The sequence below is a fragment of the Arvicanthis niloticus genome, chromosome 25 (assembly GCF_011762505.2).
Source record: "Arvicanthis niloticus isolate mArvNil1 chromosome 25, mArvNil1.pat.X, whole genome shotgun sequence".
In the NCBI taxonomy this organism is placed as follows: domain Eukaryota; kingdom Metazoa; phylum Chordata; class Mammalia; order Rodentia; family Muridae; genus Arvicanthis; species Arvicanthis niloticus.
Genome location: NC_133433.1, coordinates 17382494 through 17395855, shown reverse-complemented (window position 1 = coordinate 17395855; position 13362 = coordinate 17382494). Strand labels below are relative to the sequence as shown.

Below are 13362 nucleotides of genomic sequence, written 5' to 3'. Positions count from 1 at the left end.
GGGGAGGCAGAGCCGTTGAAGAGCCTGCACACTGAAATCATAAAGTGTGAAAAGGGTTTCTTTTTTTTTACAAGTACCCTAAACAGAGCCAAACTTTGAAGATATGCTTAGAGCTCTCTTCAAGCCCGTTACAACATAAAGGTCTGAAACGGATAGCAAAGCATCCTCCGTTTGAGCATGCAAATGAGTTCAGATTCTCTTCTTGTGCAGTTGGACAGGAGAGGTTAAGAAATAGAGCCACCACCTCAGCAAGCAGGGTACCCTGGGAATATTCTGCAGGTGGGCTTTAGTGATTTTGCTAGATTCGATTCTTTTGAAGTTTGACAAATAGAATACCATGCAAGTGGGAAAATTTTTTACAAAATAAAAAGTCTTTAGAAATGTTCCCTTATTGTAACCATTCAAACGTGTGACCCCCCCCCCAACAAAGACAAAGCATCCTGTATCTCCATTCTAGGAAATGTTATTGACCCACTAAGGTTTCATACTTAGGACAAATTTTCAGAAGTGTTCTTTCTCTGAAATCTTCACTGTTGAAAGTTACAAAGACTGATCAGAGAGTTTTCTTGTCATTTATGCAGTAATTAAAAATGCATGCAATGCTCCTATGACACACATCACGGTGGATCCTAAGGAGCATGCAATGCTCCTCTGACACACATCACGGTGGATACACATCATGGTGGCTCCACCTCAGGGCTGCATTTCAGCCTTTCTGTCTCTAAGACAAGTGACAGTATCATATCAGCTTTCTCAAGCACCCGCAGAAAGTCTGAGACCCAACTAGGATGAAAAAAAAACCAGCCCAGGAGAAAGCTGTCCCAGCCACACAAACATCTTTACTTAAAAACAGTAAGAACAGAAACCTAATAAACTCAATTGTAATCATTGACATTTCAAGAGTGGCTTCTGTCTGCTGTTTCACTAGCTGAGCATGAGGCAATTCTTCTAACCTTGATACAGTTGTAATTCTGCTTTGTCAGCTGAGTCCACTTAAGCCTGAGGAGTTACTGGTACGGTCACCCATTCCTATGTGGTAGAGCCAGGGTGCAAGCCCAGCTTCCAGAACCTTCCCTTGACACACTTCATCCATTGAGCCTAAACATGGAAACAAATAACCTAACATACTCACTGTTTAAAGAGAGGCCTGAGGAAAATATATAACAACCTAGAATGTCACAGGAAGGAGTCATAAGAGCAAATGATTGCAAACATTTAAGAGTAAATTACAAAAAGGTTTGTGCCAACCAAGACACTATGAACCTAGAATTAAAAATCACTAACCTTCAAATTATGTGATGTCATGAATCGGAGCTTACATAAGAATTTTGCTTCTTAAACAAGTTACAGTTGATTATTTGTTAAATTGTAATGTATTAAAAATTGATGGTTGCATATTTCTCTGTTCTACGGTGTATGGCAGTGGTACTCAACCTGTGGCGCACAACCCTATGGGGAGGGTTGAATGACCTTTATACAGGAGTTGCCGAAGACCATTGAAAAACTCAGATGTTTACACTGTGATTCATAACAGTAGCAAGATTACAGTTTTGAAGTAGCAACAAAATACTTTGATGGTGGGGGTTCAGCACAACATGAGGAAATTAAAGGGTCACAGCATCAGAAAGGTTGAGAACCACTGGTGTACAGCATCAGTTTTATTCAATACTTTAGTATTTATCTGTATCTATCTTGACTCTTGCCCATAAGGTCACAAAACTTACTACACTTTTCTCATGTGTTATTTTACAAGTTATAAACTGTATTATTAGTATAAGATAAACCTCTAATCAATGTTTACATTTGCATGTGAAATTGTTCTTATTATTAAATAATGGCTATTATTTAATAATGCTAATTTCTTATGATATACATCAATGTTCATGATGGGTCACTGGTTAGAAGTACGAATCCCTCAGAGTTTAACTCTCAGCTTTGCCAGTCTCGAGGTCTGAGACACGGGATTGTATTGCAGTTCTGGACATTCCATCGTGCAGAGAAGCTCCTTACATCAGAAAATAAACAACTCAAAGTAGCCTCAGGAACTGACCAGACTTACTAGGTCCCTCCCTCCGAAGAGTAAACAAGAAAGACTACAGAATCCTTACAGATAAACCACGATGCAAAGAATACCCTCAAACCAAAGCAGCTGCCTGGAGGAAACCAGCTGCCTACCTGGCAGAGGCTTAGACCCACTGGGGCACCTGGAAAGGACACTCCCCAACCTGTTGAGTGGCCTGAAGGCTGTGCAGTGTGTGCTCCAGGTTCTCAGATTTTGTGAACTGTCACCCATCCTGGCGTGGGCTTTGAGGATGCATCTTTCTTTGAGTCGTTTCTGTGCCTGTAAGCAATCCTTCGCCCACATTCCTGTAAGTAACCTCAATAAAATCCATTGGTTCCCTAAGTTGGACTTTGGAAGCATCTGTTCTATACATACATAAAATCTGTTGTGGGATCCCTATTTTGGCTGAGTAGATATACGTTTTGGGTCTCCCCAGAAACGTTTCATAGCCCAACACCTGGGCCAATTACTTCAGCCATCTTTCCCTCAACTTTATCACACAGGAAATGATAACAACAATTTTACATCTCTCAATGAGTTGCCTAAAAGATTGAGTCCATTTATATAAGAAGACACATGATGCCTGACAGGTAACTGGATACTATCTCCACCTTCATCCATACCATTCTTACTGTCATCCCACTCTTACCCGGCATAATGCCCAGTATGTATCAGGATTGAAAAAAAAAAAAAAGAATCCATTTGCATTTCTAAAACATACATAAAACAATTGTTCCTTTAACCCCAAATATTCACTTATATAGAATAGTACTTTGGAACATTTTCTCAATGGTATACATAGAAATGTTCTTATCAAGATATAGTCTTGGTTTTATTTTATGACAAGGAAGTGAAAAGGAGGAGGAGGAAGAGGAGGAGGAGGAGAGAAAGAAAGAAAGAAAGAAAGAGAGAGAGAGAAAGAAGGAGGGAAGGAGGGAGGGAGGGAGGGAGGGAGGGAGGGAGGAAGGAAGGAAGGAAGGAAGGAAGGAAGGAAGGAAGGAAGGAAGGAAGGAAGGAAGGAAGGAAGGAAGGAAGGGTCATGCAGACTATTTAGATTAACTAAGAAACCACTAGAGGGAGCCCTTGCTTCAAGATTGCTAATAAAGCTCCCGTGGGTATGGAATGCAGCAGTTTGCTCCTTGAATCATTGAGCCTGTGGAAAAGTCATCATTAATGGGAAAAATAGAAAAAAAAGAGTGGTCAGAACAGGGTGGAGGGAGCAGGAGAGGGAAGGATGAAGAACTTCTAGAAGCTGCTCAGAAAATGTGAATCAGGATTGTCAAGGCTCAACAGAGCACCCTTCCACTCTGAGAAGCGGGTGATAGCCCCACCGACCCCTTTCCCTGCAGAATAGTTGGTACCTGCGTCTTTGCGCCCGTGCTGTACAGACCAGCTGTCCTTCCCATGGCAGCAGCGCTTGGGATGCAGAAGAGAAATGAAGGGATCACGTTGCTGAGGCCATGGGCCAAAAATTCCTGCGAGATTAGTGATGGGAGAATGGAACATTTCTTTATCACAATCCCCGTCTATGGTCCCAGGTACAATTCATCAAAGAATGAAGCTTGTTTATGCTCAGCTACTACTCTCCTCACCAGCTGAGATGTAATAGTTTATAATAAAAATAGCTAACATTCATAGCCTGCTTGCCATCCTCCAAGGCTATTCTGAGTACATCAGTCAACTCTCATAATGAACTCGTGAGGGGATCCTATTTATTCGTGATTCCCATGGCCCCATTGCCCGTTTCTATCTTCTAAGTATTCCCAATTGGGTTTTTTATTTCCACCCTTTCCTCAAAGACCAGTGCCTTACCAACTCCAATGGCTACTGCTTTGCTTAGTTGGTATAAAGAAGCATTTGACACAGCTGCTTATTCCATCCTTCTTAAAAGATCTCTTCAGTTGGCTTCCGGGACCCCGTACTTTCCAAGCTTGTCTCCTCTGTCTCTCTGGCTGTCACTTCTCAGTGTCTTTTGTTATCTAATCAGTCGCAATCGTAGGACACTTACTACTGTCCGTCTTCATCCTAACTCTCCAAACACACCCTGGCAACTCCCAAAGCTACATCTTCAGCTTAGACTACCCGTCTTAACTCCAGATTGCTACATGCCACCTATTTGTTGTCAACATTTGATGGATAATGGGAAATCAATAACTACTGGCTGGTTTTATGTGTCAACTTGACACAAGCTGGAGTTATCACAGAGAAAGGAGCTTCAGTTGAGGAAATGCCTCCTTGAGATCCAGCTGTAAGGCATTTTCTCAATTAGTCATCAAGGGTAGGATGGCCCATTGTGGGTGGTGCCATCCCTGGGCTGGTGGTCCTGGGTTCTATAAGAAAGCAAGCTGAGCAAGCCGGGGGAAGCAAGCCAGTAAGTAACCTCCCTTCATGGCCTGTGCATCAGCTCCTGCTTCCTGACCTGCTTGAGTTCCAGTCCTGACTTCCTTTGGTGATGAACAGCAATGCAGAAGTGTAAGCTGAATAAACCCTTTGCTCCCCACTGGCTTCTTGGTCATGATGTTTTGTGCAGGAATAGAAACCCTGACTAAGGCACTACTCTATAGGTTTCTACCATCCTAATCACATCATTAAAGATCTAGACCCCAAACTGTGCAGTTACCCATGACTCTTTCCATGTACACAGGTACAGTCCATTGACCATCCACATGTGCCCTTTGTCACGGAGACCTCGTCCAGTCATCACGTTTTGTTTTGTTTTCTTTTTCTGGATAAATGAAAAAAATCCTCCTACTACCTTGCCTGTCCCTATTGGTATCAGTCACTATAAATGATATCTCTGGCCTCAAAGAACTATGGTTCTGGCAAGAAAATGTAGATGGCAAACAGACAATAGAGAAAGCCAGACGGCAAGTGGGGAAAGGTGTGGAGAGCTGGGTTCAAGGAGTTGGGTCAATGGAAGTCTTCCTATGAAGTGAGTATCTGAACAAGGTAGTTATCCAGAAATGTGAGGGAACAGAATTCCAAGGAAATGGAGCTGTGAGTAGATTTCCCAGCCAGAATCTTGACTGGTGAGCTTAAAGGAGAGATAAGAGAGTGTGGTTAGGATGCATCTTACGAGACCAGATACGAAATGGATTCCTGTAGACATAAAGCCTTGAAAGCCATAATAACAAGCTCTGTAATTTGAGCATCAACGAAGGGAGACCCTAGGGGTTTCTGAGTGGATGAAAACATCCATCTGTGTTGTTCACTCTTTTACCCCTAGCACCTCTAATGGAGCGTAACAGACACATATACAGAGAGAACTGAGGTCCCAGAACCTCGGTGTGAATTCTATATGCAGGTCACTCTGTACTGGTCGGCAGTCTACTGCAGCTTCTGTTCAGGCCCAGGGAGCTCCACAGGGTCTCGGGGCATGAAAAGACACTGGGAGAATAGATTCAGCAAACAGGTTGTATATGTACTCTTAGGTATGTGGGAATAGAACTTAACATCCTGTAGGGTCTTAATAAGAGTGATTATTAGTGTTCCACATTGAAATCCCTAAGCTCTCAAAGTTATCTATCATGAAATGATAAATACCCTTGGGTTCTCTCCTAAAATCAAATAAAAGGGCATGAAGGTGTGTGTGTGTGTGTGTGTGTGTGTGTGTGTGTGTGTGTGTGTGTCTGTGTGTGTCTGTGTGTGTCTGTGTGTCTGTGTGTGTGTGTGTTTCTTTAAAAATGTATTAGAAGGGTCAGTGAGATGACTCAACAGGTAGAGGCACTTGCTATCAAACCTGCTGATCTGAGTTCAATTCCAGGATCCACACTATTGAAACAAAGAACTATGGCTGTCCTCTGACAGGCGTACAGATAAAAAGATGGAATGATGAAATGAATGTACTCGAAGCTGTAAAAGCTCGGTTCTCAGCTTCCCGTGAGTGACTCAGAGACTTTCCTGTTATTTGGTTCTGCCCATGCTTGCTACACATTTAGAAAAGTTGTATTTTTCAAATGTTAGACATTTTTCAGTATCTGAGAATCCACAGAACAGTGAAACCCCTTGGGGACACACTCCACCTGGTTGTCATCAACTGAATATTTGAACTTCTTGGCAGATCCTTGTGCAAGAGCCAACGAGGCCACGTAGCCTACAAGTGCAACTCCAAAAGCTTCAGTGAGCACCGCAGAGAGGATGTTCATGGGGGGAGCACGGGGCGGAGGAATCCTATGGAGAGAAAGACGTATTAAAGTTATGAACCTTCCTGCTCTTTCTGTAGGAACTTGCCATGAAATACACTGCAGTAGTGTTTCTGAAGTTTACAAAGAGTTAAGTGAAACCCCCTAAGAGAAAACTAAACATTCTTGCCCAGAGAAGCCCTGTATCTTTAATATTATTTAGCAGAAAAGCAAAATTGTAAGAAACACCACAATCGAAGCCCCATGTATCTAACTGACACTCACACCCAGGGAATTCAGGTCATACCGCAGAAATTCTGACTTGACAAAAGTTTCTGGTAGGAAACAAAAGCATATCTGGACCTTCTTTCATTAGAACCTTTCCAAATATTTATTTGGCCAGCACTGGAGCTGTGTTTCCTCCCTTGAATGCTGCAGAGTTTCAGGCAAAAAACTGGCTTACTGTTGACTAATCTCCAAATACGCCATTGACTTCATTATGGTAATTACATTTTTAACTCAATCCTTTCATGAGACAGTTAATCATGCCTTCCATATGCTGAAGAAAACATGCAGGAAGGTCTCATCTGCTCTCTGTTGCAAAATAGACCACACTTAGCTTCATTTCAAAGATGTCTTTAAAGCATTTCTCAGATAATACCCGGCCATTATGTCTTATTGTCCCTTGAAAAGCATGCAAGCCAAATGACCATTTACGTATTCCTTGTCATGCTGGGAGACTTACCCCCACCCCTGACAGAATTCCTGTGGTAAAAATAAAGGAAAGGGGGGAGTTATTTCTTACTGGTTACTGTCTTATTATCTAGTGTGTAAGTAAGACATGGTCTCTTTCTCATTAACTGTTTCATTTAATTTTTTCAGCAACACCAAATCAAGTATACCAAAACCACAGCAGAGATGAGAAAATGTTTCTTGGAAGGTTTCAAGGAGAACCTTTCTAAGCCATGCCTCACTGTAGTTTTTTAAGGGGGTTTCTGAGACAGGAATTCAAATAAGGTGAACATGAGGAGGAGAGCCATACACCTTGTCTCCCCGAGTGCTATGTATGCCTTGCTCCCCAAACACTGGGAGTATCCATCCTAAGATAATGCATATGATACAAAACCTGAAATGAAGAAATCAAAGCTCTAGTTCCTTAAAACTAAATGTGATTAATTAATAACAAAACCTGGACTGCAGAAAAAACATCTGGCTTTCCAAGAAAAAGCAGAGAGACCCTTAGGAGACTAGAGTTGATTTGGGGAAACCTCCTTTGCCTGTATCTACACAGGCCAGCCAACACAGAGGATTTTCTTTTTAAATTAACCTTTTTGTTTGGTTTTGGTTTAATTTCTGAGAATTTTTTATACTATTTTTTTTAATGAGATGAAACATGAAATATGGAGGACCCAACAATCTAACTTTGTCTCAAAATTAGACTTGTCCATTTCATTCAGCCTATAAGAAAGTTATGAATGCACAAGTATGTGTTCTTCTCTGCCTTAGCTTGTCAGCCTGGTTTTGGGAGAACTTTTATTCTTTCACAGTGTGGAACATTCACATGTTCTGGAAAGAGGTGGTAAACCAGGCCATCTCTACCAGTCTCTAAACCATTCTTCGCACGCCTGTGGACTTTCAGTTCTGCAGGCTGCTTGTTTATGCTTATCATAACTTCAGTGATAAAAATGGCCTCAAGAACAAGTGTGACTAAGCAATTAAGGTGGGAAAATCCAGGCCTTGGCAAATTTATCAACCTCCATTATTTTTCAAGCCACATCTTTGTAAACACTTTTGGAATCTTCTACTTGAAGCAATGCTGCATAAACCAATTACATGCTTATTTAATAGTCAGGTAGCATATAACCTAGAAAAATTACTGGTTTCTCCACATGTTGGTTTTTGTCGTTCATAATAAAAATTAATTAGAATTTTGCTTCCTACAGCCACAAAAAGAAATTAAATCCATCCCCACCCAGGCCTAGTCCCTTTGAACATCAAAAAACAAACACTCAGATAAACACATATTAAAAGAAAGACTACATTACCCGTTTGGAATGTGCCCAACTACTTCTAATCCATATGTGTTTTCCATGTTGGTACAATAGCAAGCAAATGAAGCTGCAATGATCTGAACGGTTGCGTTGGAAAAAGAAATAAAAATATATACACATTATTAGCTAACTTTCAAATGCATAAGGCTGCTTAAAAAAAACATACTGTGTGTCCCAGGATTACCATTTACTAACGAAATACTAAAAGTTAAGGCAGGGAGTGAATGTCCCCATATCTATAATTCTAGCACTCAGGATTTCAAAACAGAAAGATCTTGAATTTGAGAACAAACTGGGATATACAGTGAGATCCAGCATCAAAAATAGAAGAAAGAAAGAAAGAAAGAAAGAGAGAGAGAGAGAGAGAGAGAGAGAGAGAGAGGAGGGAGGGAGAAGGAAGAAGGAAGGAAGGAAGGAAGGAAGAAGGGAATGGAAGGTGCGGAGAGGAGGAAAGAGAAGATGGTTAACAGGCATGCGTGAACTTGGCTAGGAACTTCTGGTGTTCTATAGCACGGTTCAATAAATATCCATCATTGATGATAATATAAATCAAATGTGCTTTTAATCAATTAAATTATTTTAAAGATGATCAAAATAACCATGGATTTTAAAATCCCCAGGAAATGGATTTGGAGTGTTCCAATATAAAAGAATGCAAAATGACCAAGACAATGAAGATGTCACTGATTTTGATCTGATAATTAAACCTTAAACAGTGTCCCGATGCCACACTGAGCTAGGTAAGGACAGGTCTACTGTATGTACAATCACTCAGCACATGTCAGGTAGAATTCTAAATTACACTGGGAAACCTCAGCACATCCTTGAGCTGTCAAAGTGCAGGACTTACAGTGCGTGGGTTTTCTAGCATTTTGCTTTGTACCCACCCACTTGTGTCCAGTTTGGAATGCACAAAAAGACACAAAATTTAGCGGGGTGTGTGTGCATGGTGTGTGTGTGTGTGTGTGTGTGTCTGCATGTGCGCACAAGTACTGAAACTCAGCCTACGTTTTCTCTCATGAAACGAAGGGATCTTTTGTAAGAACACATTTTCCTCTCCATGAGCACAACCTCTCAGGAGGATGAAGTCCTGTACAATATTCTTACTTGGCTAGTAGTATATGCTGATTTACAACCTCCTTAATTTGTTTTCAATTCGGGACCTTATCTCTTAAATGAAGTAAACCATTCCAGCTCCCAACCTGATGGGACAATTGACTTTCAGACGGCCCTCAAGGAGGTTCAGATATCCTGCTTTGATGTTATTGAGATATTCAAGCAAGGTCACTTGCTCTGTCTATAATCACAGCCCCCCTCCCCCACCCTGTGTATGTTATATCTATGCATATATACTTGACACAGGTTTGCATGTGTGTAAATGCACATAAGTTCATGTTCATGTAGAAGACCAAAATTGATGTCTGAACCCATTCATGGTTGCTAGTCCTCCTTATTCAATGAGATGGAGTCTGTCAATCAAACCTAGAGCTCCTATACATGGTTAGTCTTGATAGCCAGCCTGTCCTGGGGTTCCCCTTTACCATCTTCCAGGGCTGGAATGACAGGTAGTCTGGGTGCCATTATAAGGGTTCTGGGTATCAGCACTCCAGTCATCACTTTTAAGCACTTAACCAGGGAGTTCTCCCCTCAGCCCCACAATCAGTCAGCACACATCAAAGCCAGGTCAGCCTGTATCACATCGGCCAGGCCTCCTGAGTGTTTCTCTCCTATGGTCAAGTCTTTCATGGACTAATGTCTTTACTAGCTATAGGACTTCCAGGTTGTCTGACCTGAGATCCTTTCCTTACAGCATGGGAATTTCTGCTCCCTGGAGAACATAGCTTAGCCCTTTAGAGATTTTAGGTTGATTTGAAGATATAGTGATTAACATAGTTTATGTCAGTTCTTTTGATTTATTATGATATATTTCCATGACCCACTGTGTTAAATTATATTTGAGATCCTAAATACAAATGTTGAAGAACACTACCAAGTTGAGCTACTATATAATGGTAACCTATGGAGTAAAGTAAAAACCAGTTTTATTACCTAAAACGAGACTTGAGAAGTCTTCTGATGACAAATAGAAACAAAATAACAGAGGCAAGTTTGACAAATAGAAGCAAAATAACAAAAGCAAGTTTACGTGACTTATCTTCTTAAAAGAGGTATGTCAATCATGTATGTAAAGTACAAATTGCCCGTTTCCATGATCAGAGGAACAGCATAACACAATTACACTATCAAATAAAGAGCATCTAAGAATCACTGCTTAATAGTAAAATGCAGCTTTTGTAGTATGTTCCTAACTATGCCCTTCGTTTATTAACTGAACTTTAAAAAAAAAAAAAAGCTTCTAAAACATCAAATGGGCTTAAAAGGCAAATATTATTTTAGATTTAACAAAAGAAAGTGCAAAGGTAAACTATATAAATACTAAAGTGATGTAAGAGTAGTCTTTAAGTTGCTGAAACAGTCAACGAGGCAGCGCCCTGATTCCCTGCTGTATCTCAACATGATTTCTTTGTCTGTTGAGGTCACCAGTTCCTCTATAGTATTTTGTTACTATTACAGGTATCCGTAGACCAGTGCTGCTCTTAAACAAGAAGGGATTCTGCCCAGAATGCTAAAGGTAGTTCTAATCTGGCAGTCCTCCAACTGTCTCATTCCCTAAATGTGGAAAGCGTCAGGGGATAAAGAATAGATACCCAACTCAAACCTACCCTTGTTTCTCATCTGTCTATGCTGCAGATACTCAAGTATCTATCATTCTCTCCTTACACGGCGCCTTTCCTGGTTACAGGGGGTCTTCCATACCAGAGTGACCCATGGGGGACCAAGGGGCAGTTGTGATGGTACAGTGGGCACGCCCAACATATGACACTGGTTCAGTATGTTGAGTAGGATGAAGCTGGAGTGAGTAGAGAAAGAACAGCCTAGAATGGATCTCCTCAGCTGACAAATTCTCTCAGACTCTCAGGAGTAGAATTCTCTATCTTAATCTGGTTTCCAAGGTAATTAACCAAGCAAAGTCAAGGAAAAAAAAATGAACAAAACAAAATAAAAACCAAAACTGGCTTAAAAAAAAAAAAAAAAACATTTTGTCCTATAGTATTCAAGTATTTTGGCTTGCACTGGTGCTTTTGTCCAGGGTCTTAGACATATGCCATATCAAGAATATCTGCCACTTTTGGAATGATCCTTACCAACTTTTCAGAAAATGTCAGTTGCTTTATGACTAGATTAGAGGCCTGCCTCCTGAGGGTTATTTTCAAATGTTGGTTTTATAAAACTTCACATATAACTTTCTGAGATACAACCAGCATTTCTTAATCCCTTCAGAACTTTGAAGTAAGATGGCACATTTTGGATCTTGCCATAACATATTCAGTTGATGAAGTTATTTAAATACCGTTTATATTATACATGAATAATCCAAGGAAGAACCATTAAAAACGAAAGCTCATTAAGGACACATAAGTTGGCAGGCTGTGGTTGTGTCTGTGTGATCCTTTATTAAGTGCTCCTTGAAAAGGCTCATAAAACTTCAATCTTTAGAAGCAAGATATAATTTTCCAGTCACAAATACATTTCAAAGAACAGACGCCTGGCCAATGAAAATCCTGAGCATCTTTTCGAGAGGTAAGACTAGTTTGAGAAACAGAAGAGCAGCAAACCTTCCAGTCACTAATGACTATTTGTCAGATAAGAGTTCTACATGTGTCACAGAGGTGTCTTGGCAAATAGCACAGGTTATCATATTTGATTTCATTGCATCAGCTCATACCCAGTATTATTTAGGACTCACCTCTTAGACATGTCTCTTAGAAGATCTCAAGCGATATGTTCTCTTATTTTTATAAAAAAAAAATCAAAAGCATATGAGAAATGTTGCATAAATGGAAAACATGCGTCCTTTCTTTTTAAAAACGTTGACTCAAAGTGTTTCCTGTTCTTATATTAATGTATATCCACACAAATTACTCTTTCATTAATGAGATGCAGGAATGGCTGTGTGTTACTGTAGAAAATACCAGTAAGTCTCTGCAGACTATGCCCCTTCCCTGAGAGCAGCGAAGCTTTGCTGACTGCATACTTACCAGAACTAAGTCGATGGGAAGAACAACTTTAATTTTTCTTTTAAACTGTTCATTCAGCTCTTTAACGAGAACAAGGACAATGATGCTTAGCAAGGACAAGAGCAGTGCTTCCAGCTGGACAGACTTGATGTTCTCAAAAACATACGCATAAATCTACAGGAAGGAAGAGAGGAGCAAAGTCAGGGCAGCCCAGAAAACACCAGCGTGTAAGTCTGACCCTAAGTAAACTCGCCGATGCTTTATTAAAACAAAACAAAAAAGGAAAACAAACAACAACAACAACAAAAAAAAAAAACAACTCCTAATGACTGGATGGTGTAAAGATAGGGAGAAGAATAACGGAAGAAAAGGGGAAAAAAGCATGCACGTGCACATGCTCACGCTACACACACACACACACACACACATGCGTGCGCGCGCGCACACGCACACTTGAGTCAAAGGATGGTATTTAATTGCTATCAGGCACTTGGCTTACTGTAACTTGTTACCATGTTCTCAGTTACTGGGCATTTATTCATCTATCGTCACTCAGGACAGTGCTAGCTTGCCGGTGGTGAACAATACAGAAACAGTCTTAGTACGTACAGACTTTACAATGCAGTGTAGGGGTTACTATTAAATTAATCAACTAGTACAGCAAGATGCTAATAACATGGATCGGATAGAGTTATAACTGAATGTGTGATCAACGAGTGTAGCCCATCCCAAAACAGGAAACAGGAACCGAAAAGGCTACAGATAAGAGGTGGAGGAAGAAGTCTGTGGACATATTTTGCATTAAGATTGCATTTGTATGACTCGGAACATCGACTGTGGCGTAAGGAGTGCATGGCTTCTGAGAACATATGGTCACGAAACCAACATAGGACAGGGGAGATGTCTTTCATGGCTCTGAGTTCCACAGCCCTGAACTCACATCATAAACTTGAGCAATGGCATGGGCTATAACCTGAGCAGTGGAAAGATGGAGACAGAAAGGTCTCTGGAGCATACTGGACAGCCAGCCTGGATGCATTCCTCCAGCT

The 13362-nt window shown here is 40.8% G+C and overlaps 1 protein-coding gene across 3 annotated transcripts in view; it reads right to left on the bottom strand.

Annotated features, from left to right (window-relative positions):
* Positions 1 to 13362, bottom strand: part of Slc26a7 (solute carrier family 26 member 7) — a 109407-nt gene that overhangs the window by 37399 nt on the left and 58646 nt on the right. For all 3 annotated transcript variants that reach the window (XM_076924133.1, XM_076924134.1, XM_076924135.1), the window contains exons 5-8: positions 12335 to 12487; positions 8229 to 8311; positions 6085 to 6232; positions 3424 to 3537 (exon numbers count right to left, since the gene is read on the bottom strand). In XM_076924133.1, coding sequence (XP_076780248.1) covers positions 3424 to 3537; positions 6085 to 6232; positions 8229 to 8311; positions 12335 to 12487 — 498 coding nt within the window. The remainder of the gene's footprint in view (positions 1 to 3423; positions 3538 to 6084; positions 6233 to 8228; positions 8312 to 12334; positions 12488 to 13362) is intronic.